This window comes from Mesoplodon densirostris, chromosome 20 (genome assembly GCF_025265405.1).
Source record: "Mesoplodon densirostris isolate mMesDen1 chromosome 20, mMesDen1 primary haplotype, whole genome shotgun sequence".
Lineage (NCBI taxonomy): Eukaryota > Metazoa > Chordata > Mammalia > Artiodactyla > Ziphiidae > Mesoplodon > Mesoplodon densirostris.
In genome coordinates this window covers 31818547-31841381 of record NC_082680.1, presented here as the reverse complement: position 1 = coordinate 31841381, position 22835 = coordinate 31818547, and the positions used below count along the sequence as shown (strand labels likewise).

General features: G+C 53.4%; 1 protein-coding gene across 1 annotated transcript in view; it reads left to right on the top strand.

Annotated features, from left to right (window-relative positions):
• Positions 1–22422, top strand: part of SFRP1 (secreted frizzled related protein 1) — a 42275-nt gene extending 19853 nt beyond the window's left edge. Inside the window, exon 3 of the mRNA XM_060086058.1 lies at positions 22100–22422. Within this exon, the coding sequence (XP_059942041.1) occupies positions 22100–22422 (323 nt within the window). The remainder of the gene's footprint in view (positions 1–22099) is intronic.
• The last annotated feature ends 413 nt before the right edge of the window (positions 22423–22835 follow it).

Here is a 22835-nt window from a genome sequence, read left to right as displayed (position 1 = left end):
GGAGGAGGAGGGGAGAGGGAGGAGGAGGAGGAAGAGGGAGAGGAGGGGCTGGGGGAGGGGGAGGAAGAGGAGAGGGAGGGGCTGGGGAGGGAGAGGGAGGAGGGGGAGGAGAGGGAGAGGAGGGAGAGGGGGAGGGGGAGGAGGGGGGAGGAAGAGGGGGAGGAGGAAAACTGAAGGAGGAGGTGCTCATTCATCCAAAGCGTTGATGTGCAGAGCCTCAGGTGTCAGGGGTGAGAGGTTTAGGACAGGCGGGCCTGTGGGCTCAGGGCAGCGCTGGCCGGTGCCGGGCCACCCACTGCAAGGCGCCGCTGTCGGCCGTTCTGATGAGGTCGGCACGCGGCTTGGGCAGCCGGGCAGGCCATCTGCTGTGGTCAGGGCCCCGGGAGACTTCCGTTGGGGAGCGCGGGGCAGGAGCCCGAGAGCGTCATCAGCCCACACGCGGGTCACCGCAGAGCGGGTCATTCCCGAGAGCGGCGGTCATTAGGAGCCGTCGTAAACTCCTGACTTGCTCTGCAGACCTCGTTAGCGGCCGGGCGGGCAGCACGCTCGGCGCCTGTGGAGCCAGGCCTGCGATGGTGGGGCCGAGTCAACTCAGGGGTCCGGGGCCTCCTGGAGGGGGAGGCAAGAGGGGCTGCGGCCACAGGGGGGCGGGGGCGGGGGAGGCCTCGGCTGGGGTGCGAGTGTGGTTTTTGTGTGTGCGCACGTCTGAGTGTGTGGGTAGGTCTGAGCACGCTCATCTGTGCACAGCGTGTCTGCCTGGTGAGCGTGGGTGCCAGTCACCCCTCCGGGGGCTGAGTCTCCACGGCCGAGGTCAGGGGCCTCCTCCTTTCCCCGTTGCTCCAGAGAGAGGCCTTCCAGAACCCGCCGCCGATTCCCCGGACTCGGGAAGGCTCTGGAGCCTGGCAGGGATTTCTGGGCAGCAGGCGCGCCCAGGGCCATCTCTGCGGGTCGGCGAGCCCTCCTCCAGTCCCCGTGTTTTGTTTATTCCTCCAGATGCCAACCAGGCTGATTTTGTTTGGTTTCGGTGTTTGCAGCAAGTCTGTTTAGAACTGCTGCTTCTCTGGGCGAGACCACCTCCTCGGCAGATGCCAGCGGTTCACAGGGATTGTCGTGAAGGGCATGGTGTAATCCCTGGGATATAAAAAGTCCATCCGGAGGAACAGGCACGGCCTGAGGTGCCATACAGGCCTGAGTTCAAGGCCCGGTCCCACCACCTACTGTGTCAGCTTGGGCAAGCCGCTTCACTGCTCCGTGACTCAGTTTACCCACCTGTACACAAAACGCAACCATAAAACAAGCTTACAAACTTCTGTGCGAGGAGATAAAGTGGGATGTCACAGACAATCGCCCCAGTCCTGGAGTCCTGCGATGTGACCCAGCGCTGCCACTCAGCCAGTCAGTGACGTCTCTGAGCCTGTTTCCTTATTAAGCAAGTTGAAGGGGTCACCCTGATGACCTCTAAGGCTCCTTCCAGCTCTGAAATCTTATGGTTTTGTTCCGCAAAGTGTTGTGACTTGGTTTCTTGCTAAATATCTTTGCTGGCACCTCCCTGCTTGCCAAGGACCTGGGTCTCCATCTCAGGCGCGTGTGGAAGAGCTGAGCAGTGAGTGGGAGGCCGTCGTGGAGGAGCTGGGTTGGGGTGCAGCTGTGGGACCCCCAGCCTGGGAGCAGCACTGGTCCACGGCAGGTCTGCATCCCGTGACGGGGCCTGGCAGGCTGCTGGGCGCCCCGACCTCAGCCCCTCTCCTGGACGTGTCCCCCCGTGCTTCCTCAGAAACCCAGGGACAGTGGGGACCCTCTCCACCTGTGCGGGGAAGACAGCCTGGTGGGAGACCAGTTTGCAGGCACGGTGATTTCCAAGGAGGACTTTCCAAACCTCAGAACCGATTTTCAATTCCAGCCCCATGATTTATCAGCCACGAGACTCTGGCCAACTCCAGTTCTCTGGGCCTCAGTTTTCTCACCTGCCAAATCGGGATAATTGTGTATACTTCTCAGAACTGGTGGATAGACCCCATGAGATTGTACCGATGTGTCCTGGAAAGGACACACTGCAAATCCACCCCGAGCCTGTGACCTTGGCCGCGGTCCCACGTGCCATCTTACAGCTCTGCTGGGCAACCCTTCATGGCCTCTCTTCCCTAAAGCATTTCTAACCTAAGCCACACACTTGGCTTTCCTTAAAAAAGAAAAAATAAAATGAATGCATTTTACAGATAGACCAGATCTGAACCAGGATACTTAATGGTGATGCTTTTCTCAGAGGAGCTTCAAAGGAATTTTAGAGGTTATTAAAATACACGCTGATTTCACCCCCCAGACACCTCTGGGTTCACAAGGGGAGCAAATCTTACCTGAAGACTAAAGTTCAAAGCATCAGGTGGAGAGGACGCTCAGAACGTCCGGGACTGAGACTTTGCGTCAGTCTTGTCCCCGAGAGGGGCCAGTGGCCTTGGCAAGCCGGGTGCAGACAGGGCACATCTGGGAACCTCTGTCCCTCAGTGGCAAGTGACCCGGGGCTTTGACTGACACCCTCTGCACTGGTGCCGGCCTGTGGAATGAGCACTCAACACCCCTTTGGCCCGTGGTAGCCAATGGCAGATACTTGGTGTGGGCAGCAGCTGTGAAGTGTCAGCAGGTAGGCTGTGAGCATCACTCCTGGGTGCTACAGGGTCAAAGTTGGGTGTTTCCCGCTTTCTCTGGGGCCTGGTGATTCTCTTCCCACTTCCTCCTTCAAACGACAAGGCTGTGTTTGCCTCTCAGGACCACAAGGGCCAGGAGGACGGTGGTTGAGAGAACTGGGACTGGCTTGTCCAGCCAAGGGAAATCGTGTGCTGTGTAGCTCAGGTAGAGCCCGGCTTGCTGAGGAAACAAAACCTTGACCGACAAGGTGGTGGGGTCCCCCCCTCCCCAGGGAGCTATTCACAGGCGGGGTGGCCTCTTGCCTGCGAACCCAAGAGGCCTGCATCTGGCAGGAAGCAGGAGGATGACTTCTCCGGTCCTTCCAGCCCCACAGAGTCCGTGGTCCGCAGGCCACCTGCTGGTGGCACTCCTGCTGGTGGCTTCCCCAGGAAGGTGGCTGTGTCGGAGGGCGAACCTTCCTTCTCAGGAGGACGTTGGCTGATTTTCCGGAGGAAGGTGGAGGGACAGCCTGCGGCCTGGTCAAGTCACCCAGCAACTTGGGATGCCAGCCTCGAGTCCCCCCCGCCCTCACGCGTAGACGCTTCAGGAGGGAAAGGCCGGCTCTGGTGTGCACAGCAGAACCTCGAAGCTGGTCCGAGTTGCGTGTCTTTGTGGCGAAGACCACAAAGATGGCTTGGAGCTCCTGACTCCTGGGGACCGGTCCTCCGGTTGCCAGGGAGGAGGCCGACAGACCTGGAATGAAGTGCAGGCCGGGGCGGGCCTCCCTCCTGCCCTTGCCTTCATGCAGGCGGGACATCTGGTCCACCCCCCGCTCCGGGTTTCAGCTTTCCTGGGGACTTGGCTTCCCCAGTTGTGTAACTGTGTGTGTGAGGGTGTGTGTGTGTGAGGCGCTGGGGGCAGCGGAGCCCGGGACCGGCTTCTCTGGAATGACGGGGCTCCCTGGCTGGTGTGGGTTTGCTCGTGACTGACAGCTCTTCGCCTGCAGCCTTCTTTCCTTACAGACCTAATGTGTCTTCTGGCAGGTTTCCTTGTTCTGATTACTCAGGCCCCGCAGAGCACCGGTGCTTTCCTTTTCTTTTGCTCACCATCCCCATCTTGGTCCCCCCTTTCCGAGCGGGTTGGGGGGTGGAATCCAGTCTGGACCAGCCGAGAACGCTCTGTGCTCCTGCCTGGCCCCGGGGCCTTAGAATGAGGAACCCCAGCCAGAGTTGAGAAGCTGCCTGCTTCCTCCCTGGGAGCCCTCAGCGTGGAAATTCCAGGGGGGCCCACACCCCAAAAAACCCTGGCTCAGGAAACCGACACGCAGCTACGTGTGTAGTGGCCTGAAGGGTCACTGGCGTTCCCCCCGGGTCTGGTTGTCACGGGGGTGTGAGGCCTGGGAGCCCATTTCCTGGGGAGTGCAGCCTGCTGTCCAAGCCCCTGACTCACCCCCAAAGGCCCCCAGAGGAAGGCAGGTCTGGGACTCACAAGGACAGGCCCCAGGATGGCTCAGGAAGGGTTTCCTGGACCGGAGGGGATGGAGTGCTGGGCCGCAGCCTACTGTTCTGCCTGATGGGTGGCCCTGGGTCAGAGTGAGGGGCCAGGTTCTCCTTGAAAGGGTGGGGGGACTGGCAGAGGGACCTCTGGCCCCGGCTTTCCTCCTTCACTGCAGCCACGTTTCTTGGAGGAAGGAACAGACCTGAGAGCAAGCCGGGGTTGTACTGCAGCCCGGCTGCAGCTTGGTTTTCCGGTTTGGGGCATTTTGTTCTGGCCTTGGAACAGGGGGAGGGTTGTTTGCCTTTGGAGAGGAGGGAAGGGGACTGTGTGATTACCTGCGGTTGGAGCCCGAGGGGCCGGGGGTCCTCTTTCTGAGACGGAGTGTGTGTTGAAGGACAGCGCTTGGGGATCGAGGTGGGGGGGGCAGCGGGGGTCCTGGTTCCAGCTCCTGATGAGCCGGATACTTGCTTCCTCTCAGCCCCTGTTCTCTGATCTCTGGAACAAGACTTTGCCTGGATGGCCTCTTAAATCCCATGTCGCTCTCAGAACGTGCTCCGTGTCCTAACGCAGTGTTCTTTAAACACACACACCACGACGCAGAACCTTTCTTCAAAGGAAATCTTACCCTGACCTTCATCACAGAAACTGGTCCACGGGGGCCTCTATGCTGGAGGAGGGGGGCCTGGACCTGGGTTGGCTTGGCCACTTCTTACTCGCGGCGCATGACTGACCCTTACTCGTTTAAGAGGTTCCTGGGCGTCTGGGAGGGTGTCTGACCTCAAGGAGGAAGGGCTGTGATTATGCGATGAGACACTCGCTGTGTCCTTTCTTCCTGGATGGTCATCGGGGCCTTTACCCAGTGTCCCCTGGCCTGTCCATACCCCTGTGGGTATGGACGATGACATTGCCGCCCACAGCGTGTGGCCCTGCCGCTCACCAAAGGCGGGGTGCTCTCCACGGGACGCTCTGGGGAGACTCGGCTCCAGGGCCCTCTCCTGGCTTCTGTTGGCTGCCGGCAGTCCCCGGCATCCCTTGACTCATGACTCCAGTCTCCACTCTGTCTCCACGAGGCTCTTCCCTGGTGTCTGTGTCCTTTCTTCTCTTCTTGTAAGGACGCCAGTCGTTGGGTTTGGGATCCACCAAATCCAGTGTGGCCTCATCCTAACTAATTGCAGCTGCAAAGACTGCATTTCCAAATAAGGCCATATTCTGAGGGTCCAGGTGCATGTGAATTGGGGGGCACGCTACTGAACTCACTTTAGGGCTCTAGAGCCAACCTACCTGAGATCGAGTCCTGGTTCTCCGTTACTTACTAGCTGGTGTCTTTTGGAAACCTGTAGCCTAAGTCCTCTTGTCTTACAAGGTGAATGATAGCTGCACCGACTTTACCAGGTCTCTGGAAGGCCCTTAAGGATGATGCCTGACACTTGCGGTCAGTACCGGGGTCCCTAAGGTGGACTTGGGAGGTGGCAGCAGAGGGCGGTGGTCGTCAAAGGCGTGATGGACTCGCAGACAAAGAAAGCCGGCTTCACGCGGTGAGTACCAATGCGCGAATCTTGGAAGGCATCTGTAAGGCAGAAAAAGCCTTGTTGGTCTGGAGCACCTGGCCTGGCAGAGAAAATTCTAGATGTGAGATGGTGGCCCGCTGAGCGCCGTGTCACACACAGCAGGGCCTGGCTCCTGGTGGCCCCTGGGAAGCAGGGAGCAGCTCCAAATACAGCCAGTGGCTCTGTTGTTTAGCTGCTGGGGGCAGGGGTGTTACAAGGCTGATTTCTAACATTATAAGTGAGCTTGGGAATAGAACCGCAGAAAACCAAGAGCCTCAAGGTGCAGTGTCTAGAGCCTCAGAGGTGAGAGGATGTCTCCCCTCAGCCAAGCCAGGGAAAGTCAGTTGCTGATGTGGGGCAAGGTCGGCTCCCAAGGCATCTTTGGAACAGGTTCTAAAGGGTGGCGGGAGCGATCGTGGAGCCCCCCTCTGTGCCCCTGGCCTGCAGTGCCCCGAAGGTCTCCAGCACATGGATGGGTTTGCCCCAGCAGCTCATCTGAAGCGCTTTAGAAAATAAGGACCCTTTAAAAACCGTTTATTTGTTGAACGTGGGGCATGAGAAGCTGCATTCACAGGAGGGAGGAACTTTGGAGAAATCACGACTGGCGTAGATCAGAACGCCAGAAAACGGCTCAGGGGACCTGGATCTTGAAACCGCATCTTTCCTCACTGGCCAGCAAATGAAATTCTTCATACAGAGGGTGTGTCAGCCCCTCAGGCTACCAGTAGTAGTTAGTCACGCGTGCAGGCCGTGTTAAGGATGGTTTCGCTGCAAACCCTCAATTTACGACAAACTGGCACTGTAGCTGTTGGGTGTACGGTGTCTATACATCTGTCCATCAAAGATCAAAACGGGTGCTGACAGGTGACAAGGTGCCTCCTGCGTAGTACCAGCTTATCTGCAATGGCCGGGTGGTGGCCGTGAGCTCGAGCATTCTATGTCCTGAAGTGTCTGTGCTGGTGCCGGAGCTCTGATCATAGGCCGGGTGACATTCGTCTTCCACCTTCCCTGGTCAGTGGCGGTGACATCAGTCCCCGATGCCTGGAGCATGAGCAGGGCGGTGACCTCCGTTCTTGGGCAGATCCGGGGGGGGACCCGCCCAGCTTCCCGACTCCTCCTGCTTCTTCCCAGCTCTGGGGGGACAACTGGGGGCAAGCGAGTATGTGGGCTCAGAGGGTCAGCCCTCTTGACCTCTGCCAGTGAAGGGCACGCCTGGCCAGGAAGCCGGATGCTGGGGAGCAGACTGAGCCAGAGCCATCGCCCGGAACCCCGGGGTCCTGACTGTCTTCAGCAGGAAGGGATGCACCTCACACGGGGCGTCCTGGGGCCCATTAACCAAAATCTGTCGGTTCTGCAGCCAGGAGCTTGGTAAACACGTAGGAAGCGCTGGCTGCCTGAGTGGTAGGCGTGCCTTTGCAGTTGGCGCACCGCCCCAGGATGTGGTCAGACACCTGCTGCCCAAGAAGCTCTGTCCCCGTCATTATCCGAGTCCTTGCCCATCCACCAGCTTCCCCAGGGGTCTCCTTTAGGCCAACTCGGCCCCGGGGCGCAGCGGCTTCCGCAGCCATGGGGAAGTTTGTTTGTTGATGTGTTGATTTTTGTTTCCGTCTCTTTTAAATAAGTAGTTTTCCTGGAGAAGCAGAAAAGAGCCCCAAGTGGGGCACCCCATCCCATCACTCTGTTCCCCTCTCCCGTGGTCCCCCGGGCTCTGAGGACCCACATCTGCCCCCTTACCTGTGTGTGGGGCTCCAGGTGGGTGGAGAGAAAGAAAAGAGACTCAGTGAAGTCAGAGGATCTGGAAGCAGGACTCGGGACACCTAGCTCAGGGCCGATACCACTGGCCACGTTGCGTGCCTGCTTGCTGAGCTTGGCGGGAGCAAGGACCCTAGACAGTAGAGAGGAGGCCAGCTTTCAATTCATTTTAGCTGTTGTTTTATATAGTTTTGAAAGGTTCCTTTCCATTTACAAAATATTGGCTACGTTCCCTGTGTTGTATAAGACATCCTTGAGCCTATCTATCTTCCCCCCAACAGTTTGTACCACCCCCTTCCCCATCCCCCATCACGCCCCCCCACTGGTAACCACTAGTTTGTTCCTATATCTATGAGTCTGCTTCTTTTTTGTTATATTCAGTAGTTAGTTGTATTTTTTTAGATTTTTAAGTGACATCGTACAGTATTTGTCTTTCTCTGACTAATTTCACTTAGCATAATGCCCTCCAAGTCCATCCATGCTGCAAATGGCAACATTTCATTCTTTTTCGTGACTGAGTAGTATTCCATGTGTGTGTGTGTGTGTGTGCGTGTGCGTGCGTGTGTGTGTATACACCACATCTCCTTTATCCATTCATCTGAATGATTTAGATTGCTTCCACGTTTTGGCTATTGTAAATAATGCTGCTATGAACATTGGGGTGTATATATCTTTTCAGCATACATAGTGTTTTTGTTTTTGTGGATATATGTCCAGGAGTGGGATGACTGGGTCCTATGTTAGTTCTATTTTTAGTTTTTTGAGAAACCTCCATCCTGTTTTCCATAGCGGCTGCACCAATTTACATTCCCACCAACAGTGTAGGAGGGTTCCCTTTTCGAGAGGAGGCCAGCTCAGAGCTAGGACCGGGTGCCGACTGCCATTAACTTTTCAGATTCTTGGCTTCATCCAGATCTACCTGAGGCCAAGACAAACTTCACCTTTGGGAGACCAGCATTCCTCTCCATCTGGATTGGAGATACACTGTAATCCTGATGGGATTATGTTGTCATCCAAGGGGTTACACGTCTGTCTCTGGTGGGGCAGTGCTGGGCGGGTGACTGGAGGACGTGTGTGCTCTTGCCCCTCTCTGGGGCTTTGGGGTGAAGCCGGTGCCGCCCATCTGATGGATGGGGAAGGTGTGCACGGTGGGCTGGACTCGGGCTGGTCCTTGGTGCCTCCCAGGCCGGGGTCAGACAGGCTGCTAGGGTGACTGCGCCCTCTGCCCTCCCTGCTCTTTATACAAAGCCTAGAAAGACTGAAAAAAAGAAACAGCAACATTCAAGTGCAGTCAGCTGGGTAGCTACGTGGGTCAGGATCTCGGATGAGCAGGAAGAACCTTCATGTCGGGCGAGGGGTGGGCTCAGGTCTAGGACCAGCCTCTGTTTCTGCCTGCGCCATCCTGTGATGGTTAGAATGAACGATTTTGGACATAGGCTGTTTTTTGGCCCTCTTTTGAACTTGGTACTTGAGAGATACCTGTGACGAATCAGAGAGGTACTTCCCTTTCCGAATCCTTTTATACCTCGAACCTCCTTGGGAGGGAAAGGGGGACAGTGGCTCCTGAGTGAGGACGTTCCCTGCCCCCAGGCCCCAGCGGTGGAGGATGCCCTAGGACACGGGTCTCCTGTTCTTCTTATTATGCCCAGCGTCACTGACATTACCGGGCCTCGCTGTCCTCACCCCACGGAGGGAACGGGTCGTAGAACGTAGGGCTGTGTCAAAGGCTCCTTCCAGCCCGATGGTTCTGTGTCCACTGGACTCTGCTTCCCCAGCCAGGGCCGCGGAAGTGTGGGCAACCCTGTGGTCAGACCGGGTGCTGACCCTCTGACCTCTGCACCTGCCTGGTAGCTTTGGGAGCCAGGAGAGGGAGAAGAAGGGCCTCCGGTGCCCTCTCCTCTGCCAGGCCACTCGTCACCACCTCCATGCCAGCCACACCTGTGAAACATGCACCCCCCCTTTACACACGGGCCACCTCCTTGTTAGGGTGGCTACATATCCTGTTTGCTCAGGAAAGCCCCGGTTTATTCCTGTGGTCCCAGCATAAAAATGAATGGCCCTCTATCTCCGAAGTGTCCTGGTTTGCAGGCCCAGTTGTATTCCTTTCGCTTCCCTGCCCATGACCAGGGCTTTTCCCTGCTGGCTGCCCCAGGAAACTTCAGGGGGTAGCAAGGAATTTAATTTTTTGTTTGTTTGGGAAATCGGGTCGAATGCACACAGGGTTAATCGATGTTTAAGTTGGTGTCTCGTGGGCTTTCTGTGAAGACCTGCTGAGCACCTGCTGGAAGAGTCATGAACTGTAAGCTGTAAACATCTTATTTGCCCAGAGTAAGATAAGACTTACTTCTCTTTGGGATAATTTTTTTTCTCACTGTAAAAATTATAAAACCTGGAGCATAGTGGGAAACACAATAAAGAGCTTAGACATCAGCCATACTCAGGGTGCCCAGAGACAGCGACTGCTGATATTTTGGAGTATTTCTCTCCTCTGCGTCTTTGATGTGCACAATTTTGCATAGTGACTGCTTCCCAAATAAATTTACGTGGTAGACTTTTACACTCCTAAACTTGCTCTGCAGTTTTCCTCACCCTAGGCCTTTCAAAGGCAGAGATTTTTCTCTTACTTACTGTTTCAACGTATCATTGTCCCCCCCTTTTTTTTTTTTGCGATACGTGGGCCTCTCACTGTTGTGGCCTCTCCCACTGCGGAGCACAGGCTCCGGCCATGCAGGCTCAGCGGGCCCAGCCGCTCCGCGGCACGTGGGATCTTCCCAGACCGGGGCACGAACCCGCGTCCCCTGCATCGGCAGGCGGACTCTCAACCACTGCGCCACCAGGGAAGCCCAATGTCCTCTTTTTTTTTTTTTTAATTGAAGTGAAGTTGATTTACAATGTTGTGTTAGTTTCTGAAATGTTCTCTTAATTATAGGTACCATGCAAGGGTTTCACAGGCATACCTCTGTTAGGGACAGTGATTGGGGTCGGTTTGTCGGAAAACATTCTCTGTGTGTTAGGAAAGAATTAGTGAGACCCAGCCTGCAGTGGCCACTGGCCCAGGCCTTACACGAGGCCTGGGTCACCTGGACCTTAGCACTGTCCGTGCTTCAGGTGGTGGATGGTGATGGCCTCGCCTCCACGCCTCCTGGCACAGTTAGTGTCCCCTCGAGATCCGTGGAACCTCGGCCAGTTTCTTGAGCCATCCTGCCTTAGCCTCCTGATCAGCAAGCCAGTTATCAGGAGGGTGTCCACCTCACAGGGTTGGTTGCTAGAGAATTCGGTGAGTTAACATGTAAAGGCACCTACACCAGGGCCTGATCTGCCAAGTAGCTGTTGGCCGTGGTTGTTGCTGCTGAAGCAGAGGTTTGGGCGAATGATGCCCGTCTCACCAGTGAGGCCGTGAACTTCAGGGCAGACTGTGCTGTTTACATCTCTTCGTTCGCTTGTGTATCAGTGTTAGCTGAGCTCTGGGGTGTGTGGGACACCCACTAGTCCAGGGACAGGGGTGGGTAGGTGGGCCAGGCCTGCAGGCTCACGGTGGGAGGGGGCTGAGAAAGCACACTCACGGGTAATTACCACCTGTGCTGAGTCCATATGCAGATGGCGGGGGTCAAGGCTGGAGAAGATCATCTGTAGCTTGGCCGGAGGGATGGGTTGGAAAAGCATAAATTTTGTCTGGAGCACGCGCTCTGCCTTCAGAGGGATCAACTATGAGAACGGTGAAGGGCTGAGATCTGAGGCCTTCTCAGAGGCGTGCCTCATAGCTGCTTCGGGGATCTCCCAGCCAAGGGGTCAGGGCACTCCCAGGCCTCTTCTTCCGTCGGTCAGATGGGATAGCGTGAAGACCTGCCTGCCGCCATGCTGGGAGATGCTTTTGGGGGGCTGTCTTTGAGTTTAGACAACTCCACAGTCAGGGCCAGGCTCTTGTGCCATTGTGTTCTCTGTGGGCTTGGGCTGTGACCACTGTCAGCTGGGTCCCCGGGCGCCGTGAGCAGGCGAGGGCAGCCGGTACCGTCTGAGATAGAGGATACTTTCCCTTGGATGATCTATACTGGATTTCAAGACAGAGAAAGGAAATATGAAGACTTAGACAGAATGCCCATGCTGGAATGGAAGTTGAGATTAACTGGTCCAGATGGCTACATGACGACGCAGAGAAGTAACGTGATCTGTACAGGAGTTAGTGATGGAATCCCAACCAGGAGCTGCAGTTGGCGATTCTGGACTCAGAGTCCTTTACTCTGAAAGGTGCGGCCTCTTGCTAACAAAGCCTCGGTTTTCCTGACTTTGCAAGGTTCCACCCCTGCGGGGTAGGGGCCCCAGAGACCTCCGCGATTCTGAAAATGGCACTAGACCAGCTTGCCCAAGCTCAGCTGGGTCTTGGACCTGCCCGTGCTGACTTCAACCTGAGCTTTAATGAGTTTGGAGGGCTGCCCTGGGCTTCCAGTAAGTTTAAACACCATCCAAGAAAGCGTCCTCAGAATGCGTCACTGTGAATAACCAAGGTGACAGACCAAAAAGCCCACCCTCAGACCCTTTGGACCAGTGGTTCTCAAGTGCGGTCCCCAGACCAGCAGCATTAGCATCACTTGGGAACAGGTCAGAAATGCACATTCTCAGGCCCTGTCCCATTACTGCTGAAGCGGAAGCTCTGGGGGCAGGCCGGCAATCTGCCTTTTTTTTTTTTTTGCGGTACGCGGGCCTCTCCCGTTGTGGAGCACAGGCTCCGGATGCGCAGGCTCAGCGGCCATGGCTCACGGGCCCAGCCGCTCCGCGGCATGTGGGATCTTCCCAGACCGGGGCACGAACCCGTGTCCCCTGCATCGGCAGGCGGACTCCCAAGCACTGCGCCACCAGGAAGCCCCCCAATCTGCATTTTAACAAGCCCTGCAGGAGATCCTGAGGACCCCTCTCTGGAGCATCTCTCAGAGCCAGGGCTAGCTCATGGCTTTTCCGATTCTTGGTTCTGAAACCCACTCCCCATCGTCTTCCTTCCAAGAGACCACTGCGCACTCCAACGTGCTGTGTGGGATGAACACTGCGGGTTGGAATGGAAAACTAGTGAGCCCTCCGGCAGGAGGACTGTTTGCCTTGGCCGGTTGGCCCGGACTTGGAGCCAAGGTTCCATTAATCCTTTTGACTGACTTTATTTAAGCAAGTCTCCTATTCTCCTCTGCCGACTGCTTGGGGAGGCATGGAGGAGGGATGCGGTCCTTACTGGGAGGAGAGGGGCCCAAGCCCCTGCTGCCTGGGCCGCGGTGCACACGTCGTCCAGAATAAACCCACACCAGGCAGCCCTTTGCTCTCAAAGTGGGGTTTCCATTTTGCACCATTAGCTTCGATCAGTGGGGATTTAACACAAGCCATGAAATCGAGCACTTAGGCAACAGGATTCCGATGGCTGACACCGACGCCGCCATGCTGTGTGCGTGAGTACTTGTAAGTGGGTTGGGAGGGCATAGAGCTGCAAATTCCACCCTCCTGCCTGACCATCCCCCCACCTCCCCAAGATGTCTGGGATCCAGAAAACAGGCCAATTTCAATTACATAATTTGTCTCAAATAAGCCACTCAGGAGCATTTTTTACATCTGCTGTTTTTTTGTAAATGAGAAAAAAAGAAAAGCCGCTTTCAATCTTTTTGTGTGTTTTGATTTTTCTTTTTTTTTTCCTTTTCTCTCTGTAGCGTCTGTCCTGTAGCCAGTAGATGCATGTAAGTATGCAGCACGTGGTTTGTGGTCAGGGAGAGAGTCTGAGTTATTGTACCAAGCGCAAGCCCCTTTCTTTGCTAAAGGAATTAATGATGCAAACACTGGCCCCTGCTGGGAACGGAGGTCTGTTGAGCTGCCTCTGCAGGGCCTTTGTCAGCAGGACTCATTTGGATCCCGATGCCTGCAAGCCAGCCTGCACGGTGCCCAGACCCTCTGCTGAGTGTTGGAAGCAGCAGCAGTTTCTCCCAGCCCCGCCCTTGCGCAGCGCTGTTACCAAATCTCATTTGCACAGTTGGCTTTGGGGATGGCGCTTTCTGCCTCAGGGTCGCCCACCCAAGAGATCTGTGAAAACGGGGCTGGGACGTAGAAAAGCAGGTCCTCTCTGTCTGACTGCTAAGTGAGAGGTCTTGCTATCTGAACAGGCTCTTTCCCCAGGAGGCAGGGTGGGAGGAGGGGTGTAAGCTGAACCCCCAGGGCTGATGCTCCAGGCACTCACCTGTGGGCTCTTCCTTGTCCTGGGGTCTGGGAACAGGCCACTCGGTAAGGAGTTTGTCCATCTTGCCCCGCTGCTGCACAGATCATCTGTTTAGGAACGTCAGCCCTGTCTGCCAGAGAAAGTAATTTAGGAAAGCAAGCAAGTCAGGAGTCAGACTGTGTGGTGGGTTACCTGCCCCAGGATGATTTTTTCTTTTTCTTTTTTTTTTTTTTTTTTTGCGGTACGCGGGCCTCTCACTGCTCTGGCCTCTCCCGTTGCGGAGCACAGGCTCCGGACACACAGGCTCAGCGGCCATGGCTCGCGGGCCCAGCCGCTCCGTGGCACGTGGGATCTTCCTGGACCGGGGCACGAACCCGCGTCCCCTGCATCGGCAGGCGGACTCCCAGCCACTGCGCCACCAGGGAAGCCCCCAGGGTGATTTTTTTTTTTTTTTTTTTTTTTTTTTTTTTTTGCGGTATGCGGGCCTCTCACTGTTGTGGCCTCCCCCGCTGCGGAGCACAGGCTCCGGACGCGCAGGCTCCGGACGCGCAGGCTCAGCGGCCATGGCCCACGGGCCCAGCCGCTCCGCGGCATATGGGATCCTCCCAGACCGGGGCACGAACCCGTATCCCCTGCATCGGCAGGCGGACTCTCAACCACTTGCGCCACCAGGGAGGCCCCCCAGGGTGATTTTTTATTAGTACCTATTGGAGACAGTATATCTGACTGCTGGTCAGTTGTCCCCAGAATCTGCAGGGACCCCATGCTTTCCTGCTCCTTGCTCGGAGGAGCTGTGGCAGGGCTGAGAGGCAGGGAGCTGCGGGCACCTCCAGCCTCGGGCAGCCTTTTCAGCTGAACCAGGTTTGACGTCCCTTTGCATTCAAAGTAAATAATCCGAATTCTAACCTAATTGGTTTTTTATCTGAAAAATGATCGGCTTGACAAGCTCTATAGGCTACCCCATCCTCCCAAATAAACAGTGGAAAAAGCAGAATTCTTAAACAAAACCCTTCCTGAGAAGCCCTAAGTAACGCCAAGCTGCTCCAGCTGAATGGGGAGTGAAGGACCAGGAAATGTAATCTTTGTGTTTCTTTTAAGAGCTCCCATTTTGTGACTCATTGACATTTTATATACATTTCAGTTCTTTACTAGACAGCAAGCTTTTTTAAAATCTAAGTTTTTTGCTTCAGAATAAATGCAATTTAAAACGTCAAACAGTATTAAGAGGCTTTTAACAAAAAACTGCTGGCCTCTGCCCCATGCCGTCCAACCACTAATTTCCACAACCCAGAGGTAATAATTTTCAGCGATTTTAGCTGTTTCTTACGATAGATAGCAAAATGGAGTAAATAAATACCATACTTAATTTTAATTTTTAATTTTGATTTTTAGACATTACTTATTGATTTTCTATTATTGAAGACAAAGATCTGTCTCACTTTTGTTTCTTAATTTTAATTTTTACCCAATTTTAAGTTTTAGTTAAATTCTTCGTTTTAATTTTTAGACACTATTTATTGCTTTTCTATGACTGACGATAAAGACATCTGTCTTATACTCTATTCCCTCTTCTCCCCATTCTTTTCAATAGAGTTATATCACACTTCCGGTTAAATGGACATTCAGCGTTTGATTTATTGTAATTATGTCAATATTATTTGCAGCTGAGCCCTGTAGTGTACTACATGTAGATTTCCTGTATTATTACACCATTTGGTTTTCCCTTGGGATAGCAGTTGCCTCATTTTATTTTCCTGGCTCCTCGTGTTTGTGGGTTTTTTTTTTTTTTGCGGTACGCGGGCCTCTCACTGTTGCGGCCTCTCCCGTTGCGGAGCACAGGCTCTGGACGCACAGGCTCAGTGGCCATGGCTCACGGGCCCAGCCGCTCCGCGGCACGTGGGATCCTCCCGGACCGGGGCACGAACCCGTGTTCCCTGCATCGGCAGGCGGACTCTCAACCACTGCGCCACCAGGGAAGCCCCCATGTTTGTGTTTTGAATTCAGCCCCAGACCTTCCTGTAGATGTACGTCTATCCCTCTTTCCTCCTGTTTCAGTCTGGACTGGTTGAGCTTTACGCCGGCCACACAGTTGTTCTGGAGAAACCATTCTAAGACTTCCATTGCTTTTATCTTATGTTAGAGCTTTAGTTTCCTGACCCGGGGTCTTGTGCTGCATTTTTGGAGCAGTTTCCTAAGAATAGATACATGGAAGTTTTTTTTTTTAACCATTACATGCCTGAAGTTGTCTTTATTCTCCTCTCCCACATTGACTGGCTCAGTATTGAATTTGGAAATTGTTTTGGCTTCTAGTGTTGCTGTTGACCAATCCAGTACCATTCTGATGCCTGGTCCTTTGCAGCAGATGTAGCCTCTCTTTGCCTCTGGAGGATTTTATAAGTTCTCTTTACCTCTGGTGTTTCTAAATGCTGTGATTCATTGACCTGGGCACTGTTTAATCTGAGAACTTACATTCTTCATTTCTGGAAAATTTTTCTTGTATTATTTCTTTGGTATTTTCTCTCATTTGTTTTCTTGGTTTTCTCTTATTCAGATATTGAACCTCCTGGTTGGATTCTCTCTTTTATCTTTCTTTCTCCTATTTCCATCTCTTTGTCATTTTGTTCCAACCTCATCTCAAAGCACGTGTGTTGCATTCTTTATTTCTGCTCTTACCTTTTCAAACTTCAAATACTCTTGGTTCTCTGAACATTCCTTTTGATAGCATTCTCTTCTGGTTTCATGAATACAGTATCTTCCATGATCTTTGTAAACAGTTTTCTTCTGTGCCATACCTTGTTTCTGTTATCTCTGATTTCTTTTTTTCTGTGTGTTTTGTACGTTTTGGTCTCCTGTTCACATTTAGAGGCTTTCCTTTAAAGGCCTGCTGATCCTTGGCTGGCCATTGGAGTTTGAGAGTAAAGCACTAAATTGGAGCTCTTTGTGTGTATGCATGGCCTGTGATTTGTTGGGCCTCATTTTGGAATTTTGTTAGGGGGAGCTGTAGGTCTTTTCTTTGGGGCTACTAGTTTCTTTAGATAGAAACCCTACAGTCCTCTGACTGGGGGTATCGCTGTAGTGTTCTAAGACCTGAGGGTCTCACTCTTCACTGTGAAGACCTTCATTTAATCCTTGGGTGTCGGGGCAGCTCCTCCCTACCCTGTCCTCCTGTGAGTCTGGTGTCCGCAAGCCCAGTCTGTCTGGGTTCAAACCTTCTGTACGGAATAAACGTCTTGGCTGCAGCTGGAGTTGGTGAGGGGCACTCATCCGGATTTATGGCCAGGCTGGTGGATCTGGGTGCCCTGATGCAGACTCCTCAGTTCCTATATTTAATACAGTCTCTGTCATCGAGTGCAGAGGCACCCAATGGCCCCAGTTCACGAGCATGTCTGGGTCCTGCCATGTGGATCTGCTGCTCTCTTACTGTCAGCTCCCTCTGTCAGCAGCTGGGTTTCAGCTTTTCTTTTCTCATCAAGCCAGGACCCACCATCCATTTGCTTTCTATTATACTAAATGTGATGTCCTTGTTTCTTTACCATTTTCTTGCGTGTGTTTATAACTTTTTTAAACTATAATTTTAGAGGGGTGGAAATGATTGTGTGCTCAGTCTACTATGTTTGGCTAGAAGTGGCCGGTGATAACTGTTCACAAACATTCCAGACGCTTGGTGGTTGTCAGGATGGAAAACCTTTTCACTTCCCATTGGTGTGGAGCTCTCTGGGAGTCTCCCTCACCCCCTGGGATCGTGGTTCCCACAGGTCGTCAGCAAACCCCCCCCCCCCACTGCCAAGGCTAGCAAGCTAGTCCCACACTCATTCTTAAACTCTGCAGCATTGGGGATGAAGGAGCATTTCTTCTACTTGAAGCGCCTTCCCCCTGTGCTTTCTGAGACGCTGAGCTGCCTAGTTTTCCATCCGTGCCTCTGATGACTTCGCAGGAACTCCCCAGTGGTGGTCCCTCCTTCTCTTCTCGTCTCTGTACTTTATTCTTCACTGCAACCGTTTTCTGTAATCAAATGAGTCACAAAGCTGGGGACTGACTCAGCCCGTTCGGCACCTTCCCCATCTCAGGCCCTTTCTTGCACTCCTGCAGCGATTCCACACTGTCGATCGTGTAAATGCCTGGCCCTTGGCCAACAGTGGCCTCTCATCCAGGCTCCCTGTCTGGGTAATTGGAAGGATGGCGGCCACATTAGCATAAACAGGTCAGGAGAAAAAGATGGTTTTGAAGAGAGTGTGGGTTTGGGATGAGTGTAACAAGCTTCCTCTGCTCATTTCAGCCTCAGAAAATGGCCAGGCTTTGTGGGGAGGCTACCAAGGGGGGTATCATTTGTGGGCAAAAAATACGGTTTCGGTGACTGCAAGTGGGGTGAAACTTCCAGGGTCTAACCTGAATAGAAGGGGTTATTTATTTTAAGGTTGCAGAGAAAGACCCAGACAGCCCCTAACTGTGACCTTAAGTTTTGAGTTTTCAAAGTTCCTGGTCTCTGCATCCTTGCTGGCCGTGACCAGCAAGGTGAAAGGCAGGAGTCATATCCTACTGTTGGAGGGTGTTCAGTTGCTGCTAAGAAAAAATGCAGAGAAGTTTTTGTTTCTTGTTTTGTTTTGTTTTAGTTCAGGGTCTGGCTGTCACGGGTAGCTGAGATCAAGGGCCTGAGGCAGGTGTAGAATCATCACCCTGTGGGAGACAGGCTCGGGAAGGGGGCAGAGAAGGACGGAGACAGGGTGGGCTCAGTAGTCTGCCTGGGATTGCCCAGCACGGGCCCTCTGGATGCTCGACCGGCCAGGCCAGCAGGCAGACTGCACTCCATGCTTTACAGACTCCAGGAGCTCAGATCTAGGTTCTGTGGCCACCCAGTTAGAACTCAGGACCTGGGACTCCAGCAGCGCCCCTGTTGTGAGCCCAGCTGCTGCCTGCTGGGGCTGCTCCCCCACTGCCCACCAGCACCGGTTGCAGCGCAAACACAGTCCATGGGTGAAATCCCTGGGGTCCAGGCTGTCTGCGTGGTGGAGGCCGGGTGGGGGAAAAGGAAGTGGTGATCAGTCTCCCTCCACCCTGTCCCAGCAGCCCCTGAATGTATGTGGTGGGAGGCTGCACGCATACCCACAAGGCAGGGGGAAATCAACCTGGAATGGCTACTCGCCTATCCAAACATTGTTGGTAATCTGCATCCCTAAAATAAAGCCCTGAAAGATGGAAAGATGTTAGTAATTTCTGGCCACCTGTGCCTCCTTCTTCTCTACTCTCCCTACCTCAAAAAAAGAAAGTGAGGGGCCTCCCTGGTGGCGCAAGTGGTTGAGAGTCCGCCTGCCGATGCAGGGGATACGGGTTCGTGCCCCGGTCTGGGAGGATCCCATATGCCGCGGAGCGGCTGGGCCCGTGAGCCATGGCCGCTGAGCCTGCGCGTCCGGAGCCTGCGCGTCCGGAGCCTGTGCTCCGCAACGGGGGAGGCCACAACAGTGAGAGGCCCGCATACCGCAAAAAAAAAAAAAAAAAAAAAAAAAAAAAAGAAAGTGAGCCAAATGGCAAGAAACGAAGAGTCTAATGCAGAACACATTTCCATCGTTTGCTTTTCCCTCTCCCCGCCATGCTCCCACCTATGTAAACTAAATTCCTTGACACGGTCATGGCAAAGGAACATTAATTTTTGATTTGAGTTGTGATTAAAAGCAACACAATCAAAAGAGGGAAATAGTTTCCACTGAAGCAATCGCATTTGAAACCCCGTCATGGTATAGTAGGAACCAGCGTGGTCTTTGGGGTCAGGGGTGGGTTCTAGTCCTGAGTCTCTTTTTACAAAGTGTGGCCTTGCGTTGTCCCTTAACCTGAGTCCTTCTCCTTGATCGTCGTCAGTAATAACAGCAATTGCTGTGCATTAAGTCAGGAGAGCCGCACAGAGAGCACCTGTCCTGGGCTTGGCACACAGCGGGTTCTCCAAAAAAAAATGATGGCCCACTTCTCTGCAGAAAAGAGGCTGCCCAGTTGTCACTGGAAATGCATTCGTCCCCGCCAGGGACGTAATTGATCCCAGCTTTAGACCTTGGGTCACGTGACACGTCGGGGCACTTCTCGGAGGGTGTCTTCACCGCCTCGCCTTCCTGCAGTCCCTGGCCGCCTTCCTCGGGTCAGTCGGTTCTCGCAGTGCGGAGGGCGGGCAGAGATGGAGCCCTGATCTGCCCGGGCCTGGGCAGGGAGTCTCCTCTGGCTCAACCCCCCGGACACATTTCTAGATGAGCGAACTATAGACTGGCCCAGGTGAAGTCTTTTCTCAGGTGACCCACCAGGTACAAGGATGGTAAGCCGACAAGGGGAGCTGAGCCGGGGCGGGAGAGGGAGAGCTGCTTGGGCAGGTCTGGGCGGAGGTCCCAGAGGGGTGGTCTCTGCTGATCCCTAGTCGCGGCTTTCCCACCTGCTGGTCCCCCTGCCTCTGCCCTCAGGGTGGGAGTGCGTGCAGGAATCAAGCAAAATCAGAGATGCTGGGCAGTGGCTGGTTCCGTGGGACGGGGGGCAGTAAAGAGAGGAGCTCACTAGGAAACTGTGCTCAGCGCACTCCCGTGTGCTAACCATCTGCTGCTTGGGCCAGTCCCCAAGACCTCCGCCACCCTTGGGAGTGAGGTCTTTCTTAAGGGCTGTGGGCCTGGGGTATTTGTTACCCGGGGCTCGGTGGCTGCAGATCTGGAACTCCTTCCGTAAGCAAAAGGGATGGGAGTGCATTTGATTTCCTGATTTTGACACATTCACTGAAGCTTTGTTCCTAGGATTTCTCCTAATTCTTGGGGTGGCCAAGGGTGTGCTTTCTAATCAGCTAAAGAATAAATAATAAAGCCTTCATTCTTGCGGTGTTCCCTTTCAACCGGGAGGAACTCTTAACCATTTCGTAAGTAAAGTCATTTTGAAATGTGGGTAAACCTGGGAAGAGAGCCCGAGCTCTTTTCCCGTATTGTCTTGGTCCATTTAATCAGCACTTGAAATGTCAGCTTCATTATAAAGAATTTTGCAATTCGGCCTAGACAGCATGGTGATTATAAGTGCACATTCAGTCCGTGGGTTTAGTTTAGGGTCAGTGACTCTGGGCAAGTAAACGTAACCGTTATGCCTCAGTTTTCTCATCTGTTAAATGGGGGAAATAATTGCACCTTCCTCGTGGAGGTATCAGGTTTCACCGAGGAAGTACATGGAAAATACTCAGCGCTCTTGAGGGCATCCAGATGCTTTCCTAGTCATTAGCTACTGTTCTGTAGCTCGATTCAAGTCTTTCCTCATGGAATGTGGGTGGAAGCATTGAGTTATTCAAAAGAGAGGGCTTGGTGATTTGGAATTCACAAGAATTCAAGGTATGCACACATCATCTGGTGACCAGAATCTAGAAATGATTTCCAACTCCTTTGGAACTCTCCAGGGCTGGCGAGGCTTCGAGGGGAGTTGACTGTTACAGGGACGCTGTGTTTGTGTTTCTGGTGCATTTCCAATGAATAGAACGCCTCCACGCTAACTTATCCTCACCAGTTAACCCCGTGAAACCAGCACTAGAGTGTGTGGTCCACACACGAACCCTGAAACACTGTTGACTCAGGCTCTGTAGAGACAAAGAGGCCAGAAGGCAGAGTTGGCAGAGGGCTGGCTTTCCCTCTCTTCAGGGAGCCGTGCTGAGAATGGAAGAAGCCCAGGTACCATGTGAGATTTAAGGAATCACCACCTGGATTTATCCATCAGGCCCTCACCAGGACTTGCTCGAATGGGTCGAGAGGTCAAAGTCGAGTTTGGTTCTGTGGGTCTGCACGGTGGGTAGGATGGCCCATTAGTGGCGCCATCTAGTGGTTGATGAGTGGTGGACAGCACGTCAACGGTACCTGCTGTCTGAACGCCCTGGAGGCCCAGTGGTGGGAACCCTGGTTTCTCTGATGACAAAGCTGGACGCTGACGTTTGATGCAGTCAGCTTTCCCTTGCTGACTGCACACACACAGGTTCTGTCTGTCTTCTTTCCAGGACCCAACTGACAAAGAATTTTAGGTCCTTTGGATGTTAAAAAAAAAACCTAAACCAATAACTTTCTCCTTAAAACAAACCAAACTCAGGGTAAGTTTTTTCTCTGAGTGCTGATGTTGGTAGCATTCGATTACGTGGACTTGATTGGATTAGATGATCCCCTCCTTCTCTTAAAGCATTGTATGATAGTCTGAGTCCTGGAGTTTTAAAAAAAAAGACACATGATTTGGTTTTGAACATTTATCTGAGACTCTCATGGCACCCTGTGGCAACCACTGAGATACCATCAGATACCGCAAAACCAGGGAGCAGAATTGGTACGTGAAGGTGAGCTGAGACCTTGGTCCTTATCTATAGAATAGACAGATAGAGCCTCCCTCTTTTAGGTGCTCTTTGCCTTTTATGTCTCCTGCTCTTCTGCCCGCAGGTGGGTTGTGGTTTCTGATGAAAAGCCGTGTCCTAAAACTCTCTCTCTCCCTTCTCTCCTCTTCCCCTCTGTGTCCTCCCCCTCTCTAGCCCTGAGGATGAAAATCAAAGAAGTGAAAAAGGAAAATGGCGACAAGAAGATTGTTCCCAAGAAGAAGAAGCCCCTGAAGCTGGGGCCCATCAAGAAGAAGGAGTTGAAGAAGCTGGTCCTGTACCTGAAGAATGGGGCCGACTGCCCCTGTCACCAGCTGGACAACCTCAGCCACCACTTCCTCATCATGGGCCGCAAGGTCAAGAGCCAGTACCTGCTGACGGCCATCCATAAGTGGGACAAGAAAAACAAAGAATTCAAAAACTTCATGAAGAAGATGAAGAACCACGAATGTCCCACTTTCCAATCAGTCTTTAAGTGATTCTCGTGGGGTGGGTTGGGGGGAGTGGACACCCCTGGACCCTCGGCGGTTCACACCCCCTGCTCCTTCGAGGTGGAGGGCATCGTAATCCAGCTACTTTGCCCTTGCAGCATTTCCCACCCCTCCCTCCATCCCCATGCTCCAGACCCCAGTATAGCCAATATTTAAAGCTGCATGCCCAGATGAGGAAACCCATTTAGATCAGGAAGCTTCTGAAGACCTGCAGTGTGGAGCAGCACGTCTCCAGGGGAAGGCAGGTGCAGCACCATCTCAATCAGAGACACAGTCACTACAAAAGAAAGCGCTGCCGGTTAAGAAAGGGGGTTGGCGGCAAGGGAGAGGCGGCGCAAACGTTAGCTTCTGCCACTCTCTTTGTGTCGTTACAAATTGCTTATGGATCTATCAGCTAATCT